Source organism: Phallusia mammillata, chromosome 4 (genome assembly GCF_965637545.1).
Source record: "Phallusia mammillata chromosome 4, kaPhaMamm4.hap1.1, whole genome shotgun sequence".
Classification (NCBI taxonomy): domain Eukaryota; kingdom Metazoa; phylum Chordata; class Ascidiacea; order Phlebobranchia; family Ascidiidae; genus Phallusia; species Phallusia mammillata.
The window spans coordinates 30,364,235-30,388,422 of record NC_137255.1 but is presented as its reverse complement, the minus strand read 5'-3'; the positions used below and the strand labels follow the sequence as shown (position 1 = coordinate 30,388,422).

At 36.5% G+C, this 24,188-nt stretch overlaps 2 protein-coding genes across 2 annotated transcripts; one reads left to right on the top strand and one right to left on the bottom strand.

The window, feature by feature from the left end:
- Positions 1-9: 9 nt before the first annotated feature.
- On the bottom strand, positions 10-19,091 carry LOC145222982 (beta-mannosidase-like). Its single transcript, XM_080089258.1, has 19 exons — positions 18,860-19,091; positions 17,813-18,014; positions 17,213-17,413; positions 16,523-16,689; positions 14,291-14,418; positions 12,180-12,364; positions 11,129-11,238; positions 10,465-10,617; positions 9,734-9,923; positions 9,193-9,346; positions 8,584-8,773; positions 8,023-8,242; positions 7,474-7,618; positions 6,722-7,002; positions 5,108-5,218; positions 3,789-3,888; positions 3,432-3,578; positions 3,222-3,369; positions 10-2,804 (listed from the first exon to the last, which is right to left on the bottom strand). The coding sequence occupies exons 2-19, from the start codon at positions 18,002-18,004 to the stop codon at positions 2,570-2,572; spliced, it is 3,057 nt and encodes a 1,018-aa protein (XP_079945384.1). The 5' UTR covers positions 18,005-18,014; positions 18,860-19,091; the 3' UTR covers positions 10-2,569.
- A 357-nt stretch (positions 19,092-19,448) lies between these two features.
- Positions 19,449-23,694, top strand: LOC145222986 (sulfotransferase ssu-1-like). Its single transcript, XM_080089265.1, has 3 exons — positions 19,449-21,217; positions 22,649-22,783; positions 23,206-23,694. Exons 1-3 carry the CDS (start codon positions 20,636-20,638, stop codon positions 23,362-23,364), a joined length of 876 nt encoding a protein of 291 aa, XP_079945391.1. The 5' UTR covers positions 19,449-20,635; the 3' UTR covers positions 23,365-23,694.
- Positions 23,695-24,188: the final 494 nt, after the last annotated feature.

Below are 24,188 nucleotides of genomic sequence, written 5' to 3'. Positions count from 1 at the left end.
AAAAATGAATCTGAAAAGGAACAGTTGTTAAATAGACACCTGGGGCTAAAATGCACAGTTTATGCTTATAATAATACAACTTAAAGAAGTGAAGAAGCTATTTTTGTCTAACAACACACAAATGTGCAATGTTCAGCCGGATTAAACTTTCACAGCTGGTGTTTAACTGTTCATTATCTAAAACATCTGCACACATCACAAAATCTATAACCAAAGTAGAACATCAACACAAAAACAATGCAATAAAATTTAAAAAAATTCCAATATTTTCGATCTCATAAAAATTTACGCCAACATGTACCTAAAAAATTGCATGATTAAAAACTAATATTTTTGCAAGCAGTGAACATTCGCACAGCATTTATTAACTTATATACGAGAGTAAAGTTTGAAACAAATAATCATACGTTCAAAAAAGCAACATTTTACACTTTTGAATTCTAAATTTACTATTTGACCCTCATATATCAAATAGTGTGACTTAAAATGTCGACTCTGCGAAATTTCTTCGAACCATGACAAGTTGATGGCGCCGTAGACGAGAGCATGGGGTGCTACGTCACGCACGATAAGTCACAATGATTCAGCAATTACTTTTCACCTCCTAGGTATTACGGCTTGTTGAAGATATGAGTCTTCTCACGTAAAAATATTTGGCGTGAAAAAATTTGCCATGATTTGGGTGTTTGTTTCGGATAAAGTTACAAACTTGTTTAGTATGCGAACTTATCTAGAAAAATAACAAAGCATTTTGCTTTACAGTAAAACAAAATGTGACAAAAAATATTCACTGTTGCAAACACATTCACCTTTTGCTTGTGGAAAATCCACTTTCTAAATGTTGGTAGCTGTCCTATATTGTCGATAATTACCCATTTTAAAGCAAATTAGGTAAAGTAATGTGTCGATAAAACGAACCACGGTGGGAAGTGCTACATAATGTATGATGTTTGTGTCTAAAATGGTATTTTACATTCAAACATTTTTGGAAGTCAAATAACGTTGCAGTCAAATTTTCATGAAAAAGGTAAGGGTGAAGAATTTGTTTATGTTGTAATATGTGTTATAATACAATTGTTTTTAGTGGTTTGTGACCTGGAGACGAAGAAACGCTGCAGGCTTACCTTAGGCGATTTGAAATAGTAAAATTTTAAGAAATGTATTTTATTTAAATGTTTTGAAAGAATAATTCCAGATCTGTTAATTGATTAATCTCATTACACATTTTTAGTTAAACTATTTATTTCCAGGACCCTATAGAAGTAGAAAGTATCGCTGCAACATTTACACTTTCTTGACCAAACACCATAAACTGGGAGTTTCTTAATTGGTGGTAAGCTATATTTAAACACTTAGACAACACTGCAATTTGAAAAAAATGCTTTGCTCTCGGAAGGAGTAGTGGGTTACCCTGGAAATGAAAATGAGTTTTTGAAGGAATTGCAATCAAGTATGTAAGCATAAGACAATACAAGGCAAAATCCCGGATGGGACGAAACGATAATTACAAGTGCAAGGTATGTTTGGCGCCACCTAGCAGTGACACGATTTGATAATTTGCAGTCAATAGGGGGCGCACTTTACACGAATGCGCAATTAACCGATTTACGGAATACTGCGGCAACAAAAGTAAAGCAAAAAAATCAATTGCAAGTTTGTAGTTCCAAGACTTCGAAAAGGTTTAAAGTTACTGCTCTGGCGGGCTTTGGTGGGTTTAGAAACAAATTAAAATATTAAACAGAGAAAATTTTATGTTGCACTCAAAAATTAAACAGGAATCGACTTCCAAGGAAATGGAGACAATATAAAGTTAAACAATCAGTTTCATGTGATGAGATTCTCACGAACTCACGAAAACCTTCAGTGCTGTACTCACGTAAGTCCATGACTTGTTGATGATAAACATTGCTTCACATGAAATACATCTTATACATTAACACTGATATGTTTGAAATATAACGAAATGGGGAAAGAGAAAAATACAGAAACTTTAGGAAAACACAAAGAAATCAACTATTAGACGAAACTTTGCTATGCGCATGCGCACGTAATAACTTCGTTAAAGGAATGTGACGTCACATGTCCTTAACAGATCCGTATGTTACGTCACAACCCAGTTGTTACGGGACAGCATACGGTAACATACAGAAAATATTATTGCAACACACAAAACAGGGGTTTCAAATGCATCTATATTCAAATAACCGTAGGAAGAAATATTCCCATGGGGTTGTAAGCAAAAATTAATACGGTGATGGAAAATAATAACTTGCAGGAAATACAGAAAAGCGTGTGAAAATGGGCTTGTGATTTTGAAGGAGAAAAAAGGTTAAGGATCACTTTATAAAGGATGAAATAGTTGGAGCAACGAGCCTCATATGCTCGGCATTGAAATAGTAAGCGCAGCATTAACCTGAAATTAAGTCACTTGCATATTGTACACTCAATTCAAAAACAAAATATACATCAATTATTCTCGAAAAAAACAATTCATTTAATACAGGATAGGAAAATTACAAATTGCCGACAAAAAATAAGTCATCTGATGACGTCATCACCACACACGTCATCAGATGACGTAAAATCGGATTTCGGTTTTCTTCGCTTCGTGCCCGTAACCTTTCTTGGATTGAATCAAAAACGCCATCGACTCGTCAGCATTGCTGATAACGTCATTAATGACGTTTTCCGACCGTGATGACGCAAATGAACTCTGTCTGGTGATGTCACCACTGGTTGATGGAAAACTCGTGTTGCGAACTAACCGGGGTTTCATACTGGCTCGACGACTTGGTTTGTTTAATCTGTAATCATTTAAAGTTGAAAATACGGGTTCGAATCCCACGTCTGGTGGAGTATTTATTCAAACTTTAAACCAAGGGTGTGCAACCTGTGGCCTTCTACTGCAGCCCATTGATTAAAGCTTGAGCGGCCCGTAGAGACGCTTGGATTTCGAATGCACTGGTAAACGAGTCCAACTATTATATATTTTTCAGCAGATTAATGCGCCCGGTGGTATTTTTCTGCGACCTGACAATAATGCGGATAGAATTAAATGCGAATATTTTTTGATATGCTACACAGTAAAATCACCTTGTGTTTTATAAAGGTGTGGCCCGCGATTTAAGCATGGTAATTGTATTTGGCCACACAGTGACAAAGGTTGCACAACCCTGCTTTAACCGGTTACTTAACAATGCCAATTTTCAACCAATCAGCACCTGAGGACAAGACACGTGGTCTGGACCGCTGCCATGACGATAAACAACAATCCGATGACAGCGAACGTCAGCTTGGCGGTGACGTCATCGAGCCACGTGTACGGGGTGACGTCATCACCGCTGTCTGTAGATGTGATGTCGTCATCGCCTGTTGGTGACGAAGTAATAGTGAAACAAAATAAACAAAAACAAAATTTTTTTTCGACTCACTAGTATTGTTTTGTTGATAAATATCGGCAAAAGATTTCACCGTAAGACTTTCTTTCAGCGAATCCACTTGCAACGTTTCATCCCATGAGTGGAAGGTAATGTTCACGGTGGCTTCGTACATCACAAAACCGTTGTCAGAAAATCGACCTTGAAATATCAAATGACAACTAGTTTGGGGCAGTCGGTCGCTTTAATAGGAAATCCATCATTTATCACAGGGAGATGTAAAAACATGACAGTGTTAAAAATAAAATAACTGACCAAAACATGAAAAAATGTTTTGTTAGTTATTGCTTCGATTTTTTCCGTAATAATCTTAATATTATTTTCCAATTCATGCAATAAATTTTAGCGAACCTCTGATTCCAACCGCTTCAACCCAAACAAAAAGTGCTGGACTTGACGATTTCAATTCAACTGAAAATAAATTCTTGCTCAACTCTTCAACTTTTGAAACCTATAAAATCACAACAAATTCGTGGTGTCACTAGAAAGGTGGCTTTCTAATATACTTCCATTTTATATATTCTATATCCTACTTTAACAACTTACTATACACATCATTTAATCTACACATATGATTGTTTTTGTAAACTAAAACTAATGGGTCCCCACACGTGTGTTTGTGCGGATTTACGGTAAACAAATGTTGCGGTGATTTTTAGATTCTTAAGGACAAATTATTAGAAAGCATTAACCCAAATTTAAAAAAGTTCTGTCCGTATTCATTTTGCATTGTTATATAATTACAAAAACAGTAAAAAAGAACTGAAAAAATACTTTCAATTTAATCTCTTGCTTTGACCTTGATATTGTCGTCCAAGGTCAGTTTTTAAACACAAATTAGGGCCGATTAAGGCAAAATTGTAAATACTAAACTAGTAACCCACTGCAAACAATTGTTTAAAATTTCAGCACATTAGGGCCTGTATTTTTAGCCAAAAAATAAAAAATTCGGGGTTTATGGGGTGAACAATGGGTAAATCCTGTTAAAATTTACGAATTTTTTTAGAATACCTTACATTGCACGAGCCAACAAAGTATGAAACTCCTAGAGTATGTACTTTAGTCAGTACAGACGTTTTAAACAAATGTTTTGGGGGCCTGTGGATGAACCGATGGGTCAATCGGGGTCAAACTTCAGGAGGATCAAATTAGGATTAATATAAAACTTTTGTGTAAACTTGAATAAATTTAAGCACTCTTTCTTGACCAAACGAGCGTTAGACAGAAAAAAAGTGAAGAGGGCCCACAACAAGCATTTCAGTTAAGTAAAAAAATCCAGCCTGCGGTGAGATTCGAACCCACGACAAGAGTCTTTCCGGAAGTCGCGCTCTACCAACTGAGCTACACAGGGGGTACGTGTCAGCATAGTATTGACCAGTAATCGATTGAGACATAGATGAATAGCTGGGATCAGCCCTGAAGCGTCTATGCAGACCAGCGATCACGGCACACTCATATATAGATCACAGTACGCCATGCCTATTAAAAGCGTCATTAGGAAACATGCTGATCAATAGTCATTTAATAGTAAAAAAATAAGTGAATATTTCTTGTTTTGGGGATAAGGAATTAAATATTTCCACCTAGCATGCGGCGGGATTCGAACCCGCGCCATCTGGTTATCCGCTGTAGGTTATCCTCGCTACTTTATATCACGCATATGACCCCACCTTTATTTCAGGTTTTGAGATCCCTTGGATGTCCTTGAAGATCACAGGGAAGAACGATGTTGGGAGGATGCTGGTGTCTTCCATAACACTGATGGTGAGATAGCAGAGTTCCTGGGAAGCACAGACATAAAGTTATAATTTGACCGTCCGGATCGAGTGGTAAATGTTGGCAGTTTGATTTGGGCTATGTTTCTGGTCATTTAAGATTGAGAGAACGAACTTTTAACAATTATGTAGCTCAATAAATAAGCTATTGCTGCCAGGCATAGTATCAAGTTTAAATATGTAGCTCTTCCCGCAGTTTTTATTATAATATGGCAAAGTTTGGTGTACCATATACGAGATACCTTAGTGCAGGGGTGGCCAAACTGCGGCTCTTTGAGCCTTTGATTGCGGCTCTTTAATGTTGGCAATGCAATTCCCATCTTGCCTAGTTGTTTAACCAGACTATAAAACAATGCATTCTGTCACGTATTAACAATAGACTGACTGTTTGTCATAACCAATACATTCCGAAAACCAATCGAAAAACTGCGGCTCGAGCGTGAAGCAGGTCTGGCCACCCCTGCCTTAGGGAAGTTGTCTTCAACCTGTGGGTCGCGACCCCAAGTAGGGTCGCCTAAACTTTTTCTGGGGTCGCTATAAATTCCATTTATTGGCGTTTAAATTTATTACCTAAAAATGATACGTTTTTGTTCTAGTTCGCAACCTTTGCTCATGTTTTGCAGTACAACTTGGTACCTCTCGTGTCACAATGAAATCATTGTGATGCAATAATCACAAACCGATAGGTTGCGACCCAAATCTATATGAAACACAAGTCGCCCAACCCATTGTTACGCGAGCCCCATGAATGACAAATTGCGACCAAAATAATACAGCAAATAGGTAAAAATACATACATTTATTTATTTCTGCAAACTGGTGAGCTTTAATGCGAATTAGATTGGCCAAATTAAATAAAACTCTTGGGTTCTAACATTTTTTTATAAATTGGAGAAAATTGGGTCGCATGTAAATGCTGATTTCATTTTCTCTGGAATCGGGGTCGCTTTTAAAAAAGGTTGAAGAAAGAACATTAAGTTTTTGTGTGTGTTTCATCGCCTTTGTTGCTTTATAACAGGGGTGTGCAACCGGCGGGTCACAATCCGGCCCGCCAAGCTATTTAGTGTGGCCCCAACCAACACACTGATTCAGAGAAAAAATGCAATTATTCTGGGAATTCAGCAAAAAATTTCCACTAGTTTTTAGTAAATCTCCTAAGTAACAAGTATCAGCTAAACCAGCGTTTTCCAACCGGTGGGTATCTATGTTAATTTGTATCTATGTAAACACACGATATCTATGTTAATTTTGTTAATGTTTTTTTATTTTAATTCTTTTTGTTGCTAAGACCAGACTTAGAGAAAAAGGAGTAAATAGTCCTTAAAAAGCAGAGGAAAAAGGAAAAGTGGTGCCCATAAGGCAAAAAGGCATTTTTAGGGGTATAAATGTAGTGAAAAAAAACTTTAGAATATATTTTGGGTATGTTTGTTTGAAGAACAATAATGTATTTATGCAACATGTGCTGCCTTGTCTTATGCTTAATTTTTGTTTTTAATCCCGACTTCATACCTTATAAGGGCATTGTCCATAGTGAAGAATCGAACCGACACTTTCCTGTAAGAGTTGAGTAGATTGGTTTGGTGGAATCACTACGGGTTTCTTGAAAACATAAAGAGGGTCGAATTGCTGCCAGGATCGCACTGAGATGAGAAGAGTCCCGTTCATCCCGACATCCACGTCAGATGCGGAGTAGACAGTCAGCTGTGTGTCGTCATCATACGCGATCAACGTCACAGGTGCAAAAAACTTTGTTGCGTAATAATGAAGCGCCTTCCATTTTCCTCCGTATTCTAAACGTCAATAGTTTGTTTAGGTTTTAATTAATTTGTGCAAATTGAAACATTTTGAATATATTTTAAGGTCGACGCGTCAACAACCGCTGTTGTGAGGATTGTGAAATTTCTGCAATAAAATATATTCACAGCACGAAAGTTGTTTTTAGCAAGATGTCAGTCAGTGTACTGATTAGTTAAACTTGTGCACATTGTCTGGCTAATTATTGCAATTCGCATAGTGGTGATTGCTTTAACAATTTAAACAGTTTGATTCCGGGACAAACATGTTGCATCTAGCAACACATGGAACACGGGAAAGCCATGGAACAATAAATGCGTCTTTCCATACGTATACAACATGTATATAACAAGGACATTAGTTTCAACTCTGCTTTACAATATTTACATTTTAAAATGAGATGTTTTCTATAAAAAAAATTTTCAACAGAATTCCGAATTTTGCAATTTTTCCGACAATAACCTCACCGGTAGAAGACCAGGTCGGAGCTTGCCAAATGTCGTTAAGCTGCCAGTAGAGGGCGCCCATGGTGTGTCCGACACCGTCAACTATTTCGTTGCGACTTCTCCGGTAAAATTCCGTCTCGCTCTTGTAGCACAACGCTTGCATAATCTGAAATTACATGACTTATTTTTGAGGATTGTAATCAAAAATGTTTAGGAGCTAGTGACTTTCGGAACTTTTTTTTATTAAGCTGTCCGTTCCGAGCCAAATCGGTTATGACACTCGGTACCATGGCAATCACAATAAGCTATTGCTACATCATAACCAAGTTTGAAGCCGAAACCTGTTTGCCGCGGGAAGCACACCGGAAGTCCAGACTTACAACCTTGTCAAAAAAATCGTCGCCAATTCATTTCAAACAAAATATCGCTTCATCATCGGCTAGCCTTGTTTTCGGAAGCATTTCTTTCCTAGCTTTCTAATTTAAGACAAATATATTTCCCGACCAAAGCATCTTCAGTGTCTTGTTTATCGTCTTACTTTAACTTTAAAAGCTACAACATGAACCCAACCTGCGTCAGATAAATTGTGTCTTTGAATATTTGTGTTGAATTCCCGACAGTCGGTAAATCGAAGTGCATTTTGATCTGATTGGTCATCTGCATGTTGCCGTTGCCATGGTGCTGTCTGTGGTTCGTCCAATCAGAGTCGAGCGTCCAGTCACGTGGTTCCGACACAGGTAGAAGCGATTCAAACGATGGCCATGACTGAAATCCGTATTCTGAAGCGAACCTGTGTATATTACAGATAATAAAATAAATTTTGAACACAAAACACACTAGGAACACTATACGGATCTATTTATGAGTTCAATGATAAAAAAACGGCCAAATAGACGTAAAAAGCTACATGCTTTATTGTTCAAACGTTTCAGCAAAAAAAAAAAAATTGTGCAAAGGGCAACATTAAGGGCTTGTGTATTTGGTGGAAATCCGAATTCTTTTAACAGACTAGGGAACTCTTTTCGCACGGTCTAGTTACTTCCATGAAGTGCCGTAAACAAAAACGACAAGCACCAAACTTTTTAAAAAAGTTCATCTGTAAAAGGAAACATATTTCTCCACTTAACCCACCTTGTTTTGGGGTACTTGGTCCAGTCTAAACAATCATCGTTGTAGTTGTAGTAATGTACATCGCCATAATTCTTGCTGTAAGGATCCTTCGCAACCCAACCCTCCTCTTGTGTTTCCTTCGCGTTTGTTGGACTCGATGTGAGAAACGGGCGAGAATTGTCGAGGTTTGTTACTGTTGCGCGGATGGTGTCTGTACAAGACAAGCGAACACTATACAATTTGCATATGAATTTCATACAGTAGTAAAACTTTGTCTGTTTAGTGTAAAATTTATACAGCAGCAACACAAGCGAAGTTCATCATTTGGCATGTCAACTACATACAAAAGAAGATTATTTCTGTAAGTGACAAACAAACATAATATATTTAAATGCAAGATACACACACAAAAAAGATTTTTATCTGAGCTAACAACAAACACTGGTAGTTTGTTTTTGTACAAAGACTTGCTTCTGCGCTTTCACACGAATGCAAACTCCAATATGCATTTCCTTCCTTCTTTTTCCAGAAATAATGGGAATGTTTTACAAAACTTGCTTAGTAGGAACATCATCAGGAATCATCGGACACACGACTTGACTCTCACACAGATACAGAGTAGAGACTCACCCACATACAACGTGACATAATCCTTCTTATACCGGTCGAAGTGGTCAGTTGTGTTGTACCAATCCGTTGCTAGGGCCGCTTCGTTCTCATTGTTGCCTGCCCACGTCACAATCGAGGCGTGATGCTTTAATCTCCATATTTGGTCATGTACCTCCTTAAAATTTGAAAACAGTTTTTTTAATTACTTCTTTTAAGAAGCAAAAATTTAATCAACAATAAGACTTTGTGTAAAACAACAAAATCCAAGTGAAACAAACATAAACTGCATTAGTATGAAAAAACTAGATACACAAAAAATTATAAACTGACTGTTGTAAAAATTCTGCTGTCACTCATTTAAATAACAAATTTGCAATAATTGTAACAACAACATAGACAGCACTGAACATAGACAGTACTCTCTAACATTGTAGTTCTTGAAATAAATATATCCTATGTTTTGCAATTATAAACTGATTTGCTAAAAAAAATCAGGCTGTCTCAATACATGCGTATGAAAAACCTGCAGCAAAATGTTCATTGAATAATTTAACAATATTACCTGAGTAATATTACTGAGGAAATTTTGAGAAGTCGGATACAACGCACAAGCGAACATGAAATCCTGCCATATCATAATTCCCATCTCATCTGCGAGCTGATAGAAGCGATCATCTTCATATACTCCACCTCCCCATACACGTAACATGTTCATGTGAGCCACGCGAGCTGAGGACAGGATGTTACTGTATCTGTGAAAATTTAGGGATTTGAATACTGTAATGCACTGGTTCCCAAAATGTGGTATGTTAAGACCTTTCAGGTGGTACAGAAGCATACTTAGTTAATAAGAGATACATCAAAATCATAACATTGACAAAAATGTTAATATGGTGCATTAATGTGCTGCAATCAATTTAATTGTACTTATATTCGAAACAACAGACAATACTGTGCTGGATTAGGCAATGTGGTTTTATGTTAAAACAGCTTGGTCTGCTTATAAGTTTTGGGAGATGTTTAAAAATAATGCTACTTTTACAAAATGCACCTGGGGTGTTAAATCTGTTGTAACAATCACATTTACAGGTGCAAACATATGTGTACTACAAATGCCAACAATTGTGGTACCTAGCACACCTGTAGTACCAAGCGGATCTACTGGTACCAAGTAAGCTTTAGCCCCAAGTACCCATTCAGTACCAGACATACCAGTAATGTTGAATAAGGAATAAATGTCATAAATGAAAGTCTACAGTAAAAAGAAGCAGGAAATTTCCACAGATATGTTACCTATCCAGGGTGATTCGATTCTTAAAAGCATCCGCTGGAATCCAGTTTGCTCCTTTCACAAACAAAGCTTTGTCGTTTATTTTGAAATAAAAGCTTAACCCAGTCGATCCATTGATCGGTTCTTGTACCAACTCAACCTTGCGGAAACCAAATCTGAAACAATAAAAGTAATGTTACATGCATTATACATTACCTGTCCAAATAACTCAGTTTGTTTGCTTTATGGAGGAGAACACAGTTACACAAGCACCAAGAAATAGCCACCAAGGTAAAAAGTTAAGGACTACACTAAAGTAGAGGGTAAAGTTGGTGGATCATGGTTAAATGCATTGCAACTAGTTGGTCAAGAGTACACATGACACCGGGAGGGTACAGGGAAACCCAAAACTATCCATCACCATCATCCTGACTATTTTTAAACTGTATGTTTTTTTCTGTATGTGTAATTAAATAAAAATAAAAAATGAAAATATATGTTTAGATGGCAGAAATATTAAATTCCCAATCAATTAGCTTCCAAAGAACATTCATTAGAATTTGGGTTTCACTAAAACCTGCATAAAGCAACTCATCAATAAAAGTTTTCAAAAACTGCCTCAAAACCAAAAACTAGCAGCACAAGTATATATTGTATTATTTTTACCCTCTTTTGTTTTCATCTCACCTGAAATTTCGACTGCTCACATCCATCCCATCAGACGAAGTGAAGTTTACTGAAACGTTATACAGGTTTGCATCACCATATCCGTTTGGCCACCATCGTTTAAATGCAACCTGTAATATATGTTTAAATTCAACAATTAATTCAACAAATACTTACTGATTTGTCTGCTTGTAAGTTTGTGTTAGGTGAGGAAAAACCTTAACCAGGGATTCTCAAACTAGTAATAGATTTCCTAGTGTGCAGCGAAATAATCTCTATTTTAAAGTACAAACATCCCTTGTGTTTTACGAAATACCGGTGTGAAAGACATTGCTTCAAAGCTCAAGTAGTTATTCATAATGAAAAGGGCTCATACCCACCACAATAAAGTTGAAAATGAACATTTTTTGAACAACTTTTGTTCTGTTTACCAACAAGTGTGCCGCTGAAGGAAATTTTAGTTCCTTAATGCGACGCATGACTAAAAAGTTTGAAAACCAATGCCTTAAAGGTTGAACTGTTTGCATTAAGTTTGCAAAAAAATTGTATTTCAAAATTGAATTGTTTACACGTTTGCAATAAAACGCATTTCTTTATACAGGCGCTCTGTCAGTTTTGCTTTAAATAGAGATTCCCCTCAGTTAGGGAAATGTGTGTGCTGGGAATTATTTACACACCAAAGTTTGTTGCCTAATCAAGCTGCAAATACGTATGTAGGTTAAAGGTGATAAGCGTTAAGTGGATCATGTGATCAATTATCAACATAAACCTCAACAACAAATCACAGGAACCATGTTGAAATATCTATGCTTGCATGTGAAATAACACAAAATAGAGTGTAATATCATACAATGCAATCAACAAACAATAAATTACAATAAAACTACCACTTGCAATGTTTTTTTTAAATGTTAAAATCAACATGACGCCTGTTGGGTAAAGTTAAAAATATACTAACGCTTTTTCATTGAATAAACTAATAATAAACAATCCTTTTTTTATTACCTTCATAAAGCTAAATGATAAAGACAAGCAGTTTTTGGTGTTACTCCTTAATCGTTGTTAGTCTCACCTTGCTCATATCAATGTTCAAGTTCACAACTGATGTTGAACCTTCTACTTGGGATAATGTGATATTGGGAAAGATTTTCGAAACCTTAAGTTGAGGAATTGAAATTGAAACATTTCCATGAACTGGAAGTTTTGAATCTTGTTGAGAGACTTGAAATTTCAGGTCAAACAACAATTGATTTTTATCTGAAAACATAAATGTTATAATATTAAAAGTAACAATTTTTAAAAGTTGAATTAAAAATCCAACAGGTAACATTGAACATATCTCATAGATATAGTAGGTTGCGAATATATTTCAATCATAGATAAAGCTGGTTGTAAACACAAATCTCCAGTTACACAGGTATAAAAGACTTGTGCAGACATGTAACACCTATAAAAAATATGACCATGCAATGAATACAAGCATATTTGTCAAATACAGAAAAATCCATTTTGTCAACACATAATCTATTTAATTGCACAGAGTTCGTAAATCTTAGCTGTAGCCATTTATTTAAAAAGTTTTACAAGTATTTTATAATCTGGTTAATTGCATAAATAAGTTTCGCGTATTTTTTGTTGCGATTAACCGAATTCAACTGTATTTGGTTTAAAAACTGGATTAAAAATATTTTTTGGTGAAGAAACATATAGGATTTTGACAAGTCAAGTTGGCATATGTGTCAATGCATTCCAGTGGTTCCCAAACTTTTTTCTTTTAAGGCGCATTTTGGAAAAAAACAATAATTATTTGGCGCACTTCGAACATTTCCTCATGAACAACAGTTTAAAATGGCACAGCAAACTAGAAGGGTGGCTTAGCACATATTGCCCTTGCATATACACTATAACCTATTTTAAAACATAAATACATTTCCTATGCCTATTTTGTATTGGGTCCCATATTAGCCATCGTCTTTTATAACTTTAGTCGTTTCTGCAGGCAAAAACTCAAGGGTCCCCACACATGCAAAGTTGAAAATAATGCAATTCAAGAGATAACCATTAGAAAGTCGGGTGTTGTAAGGAAAACACAGTGATCGGCACTGGGCTTAAATAATAATACTATGTAGAATACAAACTATAAAATTAGATTCACCCCAGATATTGTTTGAAGTATGTCCTATTTAATGTTTTAAAAAACTGACCCATTTTAGGGGGCTAGTAGGGTAACTAATTGGGTTCGACAGACAAACTAAAAAATATATAAAAACCACAATGACTCAATCAATAGTACTGCAAAATTTCAGCCCAATCCGCCAATGTTTAAAATTTCGACCACTAGAGGTGTTTTGAGCAACAACCGTTACTGTTTCTGACGTCATAGGGCTGTTAACAAGCCCCTAACTGCCATGGCGCAAAAACGACCACCAAGCAACCCACCAACGAGCAACATACAACTGGTTGCCCTTGTAACACTATTGCTCCAAAGAAATCTTTCGTTTGTGCTGCCCAGTAACATACAAATACGTTTTACACTTTAGGAGCTTGTGGGGTAAATGTTAGGACTACAGCAATCAACACCTATAAATGGCATACTATACAAGAAATCTAAATTTCAGCCAATTCTGACACTGTTTAAAAACTCACCCATTTTAGGGGGCTAGCGGGGTAAATACTGGGGTTATCAACAAAAACAAAGTGGGATGCACATCTACATAACTATATCTACCATCTGTGTAAATTTCAGTCAAATCCATCAAACATTTGATGGAAAAACGAGTCGGACAAACTTTGGGAAGAAAAAAAAAAGAAAAAAACAATTAGAGATTAGCTGACAAAGGCACTAACTATGAGGTCATAAAGCGCTATACAGGTCACTCTCATAGTTAAATAGCCTAGTTGAACATCTCAGAGACGTGGAGCATGTTGGCCTAGTGGTCTAAGCACCTGGTACTACTACTCTACTTGATTGATTTTAATTTCAATATTTTTTGCGGCACACCTAATGACATCTCGCATAGTTTGGGAACCACTGCATTAGACATTTTATTGTCTCAGTCTATATACTGGCAAATGTTAATGCAATCCAAAACTGTAAATCAGCATCACTGAAGCATTACTAAAAATGCTATCCTGTGGATTTGTGAATATGCCAGAAGTATTCCAGGAACATATCAAACCTACCCCAGTTATAAGTTGCAGTTGCATGTGTCAGAATAGATCTAGAATATGAAGCAACATAAACCGGTTTCCAAATCCCCTGAGTCGCGAACGCTGGACCCCAATCCCAACTGAATGAGCATTGCTCCTTTCTGATGCAAAAAAAAGTAAAGTTAGAATCAAATATGTTTAATGATGAAAATAACTCATGCCATCATCAGTGACATGAGGCGCTGCATCGGTTACACCCGTTTATCACTAAACTTGTAAACAGATCCCTGGATAGTTATCAAAAATGTTGTGTATAGTTATCAAAAACTAGAAGAGTGGCTTTCTGATATACTTCCATTTTATATATTCTATACGATATTTACCAATTTACTATACATATCATTTGATCTACACATATGATTGTTTTTGTAAACAAAAACTAATGGGTCCCCACATGCGTGTTTTTGCGGATTTATGGTAAACAAATGTTGCGGTGATTTTTTAATTCTTAAGGACAAATTTTTAAAAAGCATTAACCCAACAATAAAAAAATTTTGTTTGTATTTTTTTGCACTATTATTGTCGTATAATTACAAAAACAATAAAAAAGAACGAAACAAATACTTTCAATTTAATCTCTTGCTTTGACCCAGATATTGTCGTCCAAGGTCGGGTTTTAAACACAATTTTTTTCTAGAAAGCTGTAACAGTTGTGTTACAGACAATTAAAAAGCGATTTGCTGCAAGTGTATACATAACTTTTCATTTAACTTTGTTTCGCAAAACGAGTTTTTCATTTAACTTTGTTTCGCAAACGAGTACCATTGACCTGTAGTAACCTTTAGGGTGTACACACCAAACGACTGTTTGACCTTTTGACACCGTTTTCAATAACACGCCGTCCTTGGTGTTCAACAACACCGTTTGACCTAATATATACATGCCTTGAGTATTTGATTCAAAAAAAAAAAAAAACGCTACGTTATGGCGTAAGAAAGTTCTGAACTGTGTTAGTAATACCTACTAATTGACCTTAAGTAACCCGTGGTCATGCAGCGGCCAACCTGACACTAAGCATTTAAAAAAAACTTTTATCTTGCAAAAAAGTCAAGTTTATTTTTTCATATTTAGTTTGTTTAAGAAAGTTTTGCTTGACATATACGAAACCGAAGCACGCTTATTAGGTTTAAATCGTCATAGGTGTGAAACCTTTGTCAAAACTGAAAATGTGAGTGATAACTTAATAAAACGACATAGCATTGCTGTGCAAAACAGCTGATTTCTAATCACCGAAACGACGTCTCGTAAAACGTCTGTCCAACGTCAAGCTGAGCCCTCCCGCTCTGTCCTATTATTCGTAAACGTACACTCTTGGGACTTCTGCCTACAGTGTCTTTCTTGACCAAATGAGCGTTAGACACATTTACGTTTCGGGGGCCTGTGGGTGTGTCGCTGGGTCATTCGGGGTCAAACTTCAGGTGGACCAAGTTCAGATTTATATCTAACATATGTCCAAATTTCAATAAATTTGAAGCACTCTTTCTTTACTAAACGAGCGTTACAAACTAGCATTAAACATTTTACGTTTCGGGGGCCTGTGGGTGAACCGCTGGGTAATTTGGGATCAAACTTCTGGTGGACCCAGTTTGGATTAATATCTAACATATGTCCAAATTTCAATAAATTTGAAGCACGCTTTCTTCAGTAAACAAGCGTTACAAACCAGCGTTAAAAATTTTACGTTTCGGGGGCCTGTGGGTGAACCGCTGGGTAATTTGGGGTCAAACTTCAGGTGGACCAAGTTTGGATTAATATCTAACATATGTCCAAATTTGAATAAATTTGAAGCACTCTTTCTTGACCAAATGCGTCTCACAAACCAGCGTTAGACAGAAAAAAGAAAAAAGAAAAAAAGAAAAAAAGAAAAAAGAAAAAAGAAAAAAAAATACGGACAAAAACAATATGTGTCCCCTTCAGGGAAGGGGACCCATAAATACAACGAATCTTTACTGGTGCCATTTCTTTTTTTTAACTATTGTTACAAAAAGATATCGTAGATCAGTGCCAGAAGCGATAGTACGACATCAAGTTTTTTTACACATATTTATCACATATATAGTTCACTTATTCAGTTAGAAAGGGGGGGTTCACAAATATCATGATTTAATGTAATTTACAAGATTTCAATTGTACTTGGTATCATTTTTTATCAAGCATATCACAAACACAAATGCGCACAGAATAAGTAAATGCCAAGCAATATACCTGATAAGGTTTACATGACATATTCCATGCTGTACATCAGGTGGACAATTAGGTGGAATAGAGTAGGGTTGCTTGGCTACTTCCCAACCTGCATAGTTTATTGCTGACGTAAATGAAACAGTCAACATGTTGAAAGTAGCTTGAAGCAATCCAGTCACATTAAATCTCTGCAGAACAACAAGTTAACTGAATTTAATGTGAACTTGAGATCTACAAAATCTATTAAGATTATCAAAAAAAGGTTTCAAAAGCTTGGAAAAAGCCAAAACAATGTTCAAGCAGGTTTAAAATGTTTAAACAAAACAGTATAAAACCCACTGACAGGCAGCATTAGTCCAGAAAAAAGTATATTTTGCAGGAGAATAACAGATGTGGCCTGCAGTTAGGTAATCCATCATAATTTGTATGTGATTATAGTAATAATGACACTTTAACCTCCACAGAGCAGATATTTGGTGCCAAAACAAACATATGTAAACCTCGGTTAACCCGGATTCGGTTATTCCAGATCTTTAGAAATGATTTGTAATGTGGTAAGGCTTGAACTAATTGACATTGGTTAATCCAGGTCTTCACCTAATTCCGACAAAACTTGAGGTACAGTTGATCGCCTTATTCAGACAACTTTTTTGGTCCAAACAAGTTCAGATTACCAAGGGTTACTGTATTTTTAAGTAAAATAAAACATACATAAGTTATAAACATGTCATGTGTCTGTCCAACCACTTTTCCATTGAGTGTAATATTTGCGAAAGTGTCGACTCCTTCGAACACCAGCCACTGTTCGTGTTCTGTCAGAAACTCGGCTGGTAAACTAAATGTCCTCGAATATTTCCAGTCTGTTTCCGCAATCCATCGAAGATTAACATCATTAAACCCATAATAGGGATTCTGTACAAAAATGTACAAGAATTTATATAATATGTGCAACACAGTAATGACCAAAATCAACCAAAAACCAGGAAAAAGTATGTTACATTTATCACATTTATATAGTGACTTATGAGTTTTAGAAAGTAAAAAACATTTTACATTTTAAAACTTCTTGGAACACTATACACCGACTTAAAAGTTATTTAATCACAAAACAGCCAGAGTACTTGTGTATATAGATTACATCTTAGTTCAGACTTTAACAATAATCACTTTTATCATCAACAAAACTTTTTAAACCAATAAAATTAACTAAACTTTGATCAAAAATATTTTTTTAAACATTTTTTTTACATATTCAAACAAAAAATTTGTGATTAAAAGACACACTAAAATCACATGATCTGGTGCACTTACATCCGTTGGTCCCTTGCCATACATCCAATCAGTGTGAACGCAACCAGGTACTTGGGTATGCGACAGTTGTATGATGACATTCGATGGCGGCTTGACACCCGACGCAGTCCATGTTGAACCACCAAGATCCTGATGCCAAATATGGCAATGCACGGATCTCAGTAAGAAGAGAAAAAGAACAATTTGCAACATGACATTTCACCTAAAAATAACATGGAATTTCATTATGGTGTATACAACATTATGGTTTGCAATATCATATATATAAGTTGTAACCATTTGTGAGCTTCAGCACGTTCGCGAAAAAAGTTTGAATCCCACCACTGGTTGTAAGTATTTCAAAATTCATTGTTCATTTTAAACTTTTATGTAGCTGCATATTGTGTAAAAAACTAAAGATTGGTGTTGAGAGTGATTGCCTAAACACAACTAACTTTCTAAGGTTTCAGATTACATAAACTTTCCTTTCCTTGCTCATTGTTCACATTTAAATATTTACTTAACATTTTGAATTTGAAACAGTCCATGTAAAGTTGTAATTGAATATACTGACTTTAGGCATTTTACTACCAAACCCAACACTGGAGACACCTGTTACTAAAGTGAAATGTATGTATGTTTTGAAAATGGAGACTGACTTGAGATTCGTCGAAAATTACATTCTGTCTAATTAATTTTTTATTGTTTCTGTTTCTGATAAACTGGATAATACAAACACAGCACCCATTCGCAGCAAGTTGACAAATAAATAAATTGAACTGACAAACTAACAAAGGTTACAAGGCCATACCAACAACTCAGAGCTAGGGTTAAATATTAACTTGGTAAACAATAATTGCAAGTTGCAAAAATGTTTAACTAGTTAGAATAAGAACGATCCCTAAATCTTCATAATTATATAATAACACAACAAAATTACGAAGCCACAATTTTCAAAAACATAAGGCATGTAAAAAGCGTTTAAATCACTCTTTAGCAAATGGCAAATAATAACTTCTCTTGCCAAAAAATTAACAACCGTTTTACAACACTAACAAGTAAAATTACCTTTTTAACTCTTCCACCAGTAAGTTATGTGGAAACAACAGCTTGTAACGCCATGTCGGTTGTACGAGTGAAAGTTTTATTGCAGCAATTTATCATTGCAGTTGCAGCACAACAAATGACAACAACAAAATTACAAAGCAAAAAGACCGAAACTAACCAATCACATCGCACAATTATTGCTGAATCACCAATTTTTAAAACCACAAACCTAACTTTTTTTAACAAACGCGTTTTGAATTATTTTACTGCGAGAGTAATATTTATTTTAAATAATGTTTAAAAAATAAGGTTTTTTGGTCGTTAGAGTTGATTTTTATTTTAGGTTTGTGAAGAAAAACGGCTGGTCTTATTTAAATACCTTTCAACAGTGTGTTGGCTACAAATTCTCCAAAAAACTAATCTTGAAAAAAAAACAGTAGTATTATTATTTTGTTTTTTTTATGTCGGGATCAAGTAACGGAGGAGTCGAGGTCTAATCAGAATTATATGTAAAAAAAACTATTGTTCCACATGATTTGAAACAAGCCTGTTCAGCATGAGTGCACTCACATGACAAAGTAAACATCAGCAACCCACTTTGATAGCTGTGCAACACAAGTTTGTCTGACTTGTGGGCGTTTGTCAGTCAAATTTATCCTGTCGCTGCAATTCTGCCTTCAAAATCAGGTATCGCTTTCCTCAGGGACTTTTTAGGCTCAGAAAACCAATGCAACTGTGTTGGTATGCAGGTTTTTCAACTTATGTCCCAAGAGATCAACCACTTCGATAAGATTTAGCATTTTGATCAGTCAGTTTAGCTAAACTCAATAGCTGTAGGGCAGAACTTATCTCTAATTGATATTTTTTGTGCCGAGAGAGTCTAGATCCGCGTTTCCCAACCTTTCTGGTGTCGTGACCCCTTGATAACATTTGCCAAGTTGCGGTGACCCCAAGGATATAAATAGTAGACTATAAATAAAAAGTGAGTGTGTTTTTTCAACAATAAAGTGGTCCATGAGTTTATTGTATTGGGGCTAGTGGTCAATGGCCTATAACAATTAAGAAGCATGCTTTAGGGCTTAGGCGACCCCAGTTGTGGTCACGACCCGCAGGTTGGAAACCGCTGGTCTAGATTAACAGTAACTGCAGTAAATATTCAGTCTTATAATAATACGTTGCAAAACGTGGCACTGTGACAGTAGTTTAGCATAGTCAACTTTCTGGACTAGAGGAATTTGTTTGCATGTAGCACCTAAAACCCTGAGTGCGTTTTGCTTAAAAAAAGTTTTTCAAATGTGAGTGTGTATTTTTTGTATTGCAAGCGTTTGGAACCGAAATATGTTTCTTTGTAAGTTCTACTTGCTGGATTAAATCCACTAAGCGTGTGCAACCATTATCACTCCAAATACAATCCAAATAAGCTTATAATTAGCATTATTAGATCGCGAGCCGCACTGCTATAGAACGCAACTTGTCTTTACTTGGTTGCGCACCACACGCTTATATCGAGTTAACAGCTGCCAGAAACATTTGCGTTCTAGGTGCATTGTCAGGAAATAGTTGAGCGGGTCATAATTAATTCAACATCCAGACATCTGAATCACCAATTTTTCACCAAAGTCTTTGACGTCAAAAAGTAATCGCTTCACAAACGAAGCATGACAATGTAATTACCCGCGCAAAATGTCGAATTCCCCTTTGTATGTAATTTTTCGCTGGTTAAAAACCATTGCCTTGGGCGGTAACTTTATCTTCATAATAAACCGTCCTAATATTTTTAAAGATTAAGTGAAAATCATGAACAAGACAAAAGTGAAACTGAGCTATGTTAAAACAAAATCAGGGGGTGTTTATGCCCTCCCAACTCACTGCTCGCAAAAAACATTCAACGATTTCACAAATTTCCGGTTCGACCACAATGACATCATCGTGTGCACACACCCGAAGAGCGGCACCACGTGGATGATGAATTTAATCTATCTCATCATCCACAAGGGGTCGCTCGTACCCGAGGGAAAACACCTTTCCCAATACTTTACCTTCTGCGAAACCGCCGATCGTGACGTCATGTTACGTCAGCGTGTTGATGACGTCATTCCGAGACTTTACCAGAGTCACGTGACACGTGGGTTATTTCCCGCCACAAATGGCTCGAAGATAGTTTGCGTATTGCGCCACCCAAAGGACGTTTGTGTGTCGTATTTCTACCACACGAGGGAGCTAGTGGACTTGTACAGGTTCGAGGGAAATTTCGACGATTATTTCCCGCTTTTCGTGAAAGGAGAAAAGGATTACGGCAACTACTTTGATCACGTGACAGAGTGGATGACGTGTTTCAACGATCCGAATTGTTTCAATGTTTTGTACGAAGATATGCTGGTGAGATATAATTTTTACTTTTACATTACGCTTTTAGTAATGATGTAGCTGCAGCTAGTCTACCATCTATCCACCAATTGTGCCCGCAACTTTGTCACGCTTTATAACGTCCCAACGTTGCGCAGCTATTTCCGGCTTGGTGAATATTTTAGCGCAATTGTGCTGCTACGATTTGTATCACCGGCGAATTAAACTTATTTCAACTCAACTGTCACCCCTAGTGCTGAAACTACTTATAACAAACTTAATAAAAACTTCGGGTTCTTCTTAACGTAGGTAGTATAGCCCATCCGTGGACGTGTCGTCAGTGCCGGATTAAGGGTCTGCTGGCCTGTAGGCACGTGCCTACTTTGCCTAATGGTTAATCCGGCACTGCGTGTCGTACCATTTGGTGGGATACGAATTCCATCGTATAATACATCAGGTTATTTGTGGGTTAGGGTTTTATTTGAATAAGATACTGACGATGCTGTAATAGCGAAATATATATATCTTTAAAACTAAAGCGTGAACGACTAAGTGTGATTTTCTGAACTTACATCCATTGCTATAAGCCTCATTAGTCTTCATCCACCAAGCAACGGACTGGGTGATACCAGCTTTCAGTTTCAATTACGAGTATTGCTTTAATTGTAGGTGAAATGGTTTCTTATTCACAAAACAACATAGAAATGGGCTGTGACGTTAAATAGTAAAGAAGGTCCCATATAAACTATTTACCAATGTTACCAGGGTTTGTCCAAACGTTACAAGCAAAGTTGAGTCCTGTAGTGATAAATATGAGTTGTCTCGGAATAAGCAATAAACCGCGTCACTACAAATTAGAAAGGTATACCACCGTCCTTAACCTCCCAAGCTCAGCAGAGTCCTGGAAACTCCACACACGTGTCTTGCACTTCGGTTCGTTTGTTTATTGTTCACGAGAAGAGAGAGAGAGATGGAAGAAGAGATCGAAATGAACGAGTGCGGTTTATATATATACTCCGGATAAAGGCGTTAAATCGTACACATGTGCTCTTGCGATTGGCTCTTGCACAATTACCACATAAAGCATCGTCCAATCACAGCACGAGACAAAACATACGGTTAAAGCACATAAACACCAGATCACAAAGTCGCATCTACATCCTAATTAACTGCGACAGGAAATATTACAAAGTCCGAACGTGATTTGTCAATACAGTGGGATTTGGTTGCTATACATTTTAACTTCCTCGCAGCTTTTGAGCTAGCGAGTCAAAACCGAGCTATTTTGGTAAACAAATATTGCAAAGTTTGCACAAATTATGTCGCAACCGCTACAGTCCTGAAACGTATTGTAACTTTTTCCACCAATAGGTTTGTAACTTTTCTAGTTTTGGACATTAGAACCAAAATCGAACCACTGCAACAAAAGTTTGGATTTTTAGCGCAAAACTTTCATTTTTTCAGACAGACACGAAATCGGTTGTCATGGCAGTGGCGTGTTTCCTTGGTTACGAGCACCACGTGACGGATCCGGATATTTTGAATCGAATCCTGGATCGGTGCAGTTTCGGGTTCATGTCGAACAATATGGAGAAATTTGTAAGTTGTGAATAGTTGCCGAAAAGAAATACTCATCCCATGTTTTTGTGTTTTGTGGCGATATTTACCTCAACAAAAGGCCTTATGTTTAGTATTTTTTGTTGCAAAAAGCATTTTTACCATATTTCAGACTTAGCCTATACATCAAGCTTTAATTGTGCATATTAACTCTTAAACTATATTTTCATCTGATTACTTGCTCAAAAAGTCTCACCCGTAATAAACTTGCAAATAAATTTATTTTTTGGATTTAGTCAGGTGTGTTGTTACAAAAAGTAGCTTGTTAACATTATACAGGTCGGGAAACAGTAAAACCAATATTTTCCCGCTATTTAACTGAATAAGTCTTGTTATTTGGCCTCATTGCCCAATATCTGGGCATTTTGCCCGAGTTAATGTTTTGTGTTTTATTTTTACACCAGAGCAAATACGTAGTGGACGGAAAATGCCCGGTGGTTCGCCGTGGTGTCATCGGTGATTGGAAAAACCACATGAGCAAGGAACAAGCGAAAATTATCGATGATAAATGTAAGGAATACGGGATTGATCATCTATGGAAGAAATACGCCGATCTGCTCTGAACTGAAACTTTGCTATCGTTGATGTTATGCTGGTTTTAGGATTTAACGCAATGAGTTTGATGATTTCTTTATTAATTATTTGCAATTTATTACACTTTAATTGCTCCTGCTTGTACAAAATATCAGCGTAAGAGCGTGAATGACTGGAAAACCTTTCAAGCGACACGCCAATGTTTATCAATAATCCAGGTTTGATTTCAATGAACTGCCAACTTGCCCATGTAGCACATATCTAAAATCGTTAAACATATTTCAAAATTCAAAAAGTTCAACGTGCTGTGGTATGTTTCAAAATATTTTGTGCAATTAAAATACGTTTCAGTACCTTAATTGTCAAGCATTCATTATTTTAGTTCTTCAAGTCATTCTTCAAGAAAATTAATTTCCTTCTTATTCGTGCGTCAAGCCAGGAAATTAGTGGGCCTGAACCGGACAGTACAAGCCAAAACCCTATTTTATGAAACTCCTAAATTAAGCAGGAAGTAAGTTTTGATATTAGCCTTTGATGCAAACGATGCCTGACGAAAAGTCAAACCCGAAAATATTCTAAGTGCACTAATCTTCAAGTTGCCAATTTCCAAATCTTCACGACATTGAACGAATCAAAATCTTTCCAAACCCGAAACAAGGTCTGCACCAGAATTGTAAACGGGCCTAAAATTAGATCCGGAACCGAAAGTAGGCCTACAAGCCCTAAACCCGGCCCAAAAAGCCCGGCCCGACTTACGACTCTGATCAGAACCAAAATGATTTCTTTACATTTTGAATAGAGCCTGCGTCATTCAAACATAACCACAAACTCAATTTCAACGTACAACCCAGCA

Bases quoted from the DNA above. Each gene is read 5' to 3' on its own strand.
- LOC145222982 (XM_080089258.1), bottom strand. From the start codon at position 18,004: ATGTTGCAAATTGTTCTTTTTCTCTTCTTACTGAGATCCGTGCATTGC. The intron at 16,690-17,212 runs GTATGTTTTATT...GTTGTTCTGCAG, and splicing joins ATGACATGTTTATAACTTAT to AGATTTAATGTGACTGGATT. The intron at 7,003-7,473 runs GTGAGGTTATTG...ATTGACGTTTAG, and splicing joins TCCGACCTGGTCTTCTACCG to AATACGGAGGAAAATGGAAG.
- LOC145222986 (XM_080089265.1), top strand. From the start codon at position 20,636: ATGAACAAGACAAAAGTGAAACTGAGCTATGTTAAAACAAAATCAGGG. The intron at 21,218-22,648 runs GTGAGATATAAT...TCATTTTTTCAG, and splicing joins TTTTGTACGAAGATATGCTG to ACAGACACGAAATCGGTTGT. The intron at 22,784-23,205 runs GTAAGTTGTGAA...TTTTTACACCAG, and splicing joins CGAACAATATGGAGAAATTT to AGCAAATACGTAGTGGACGG.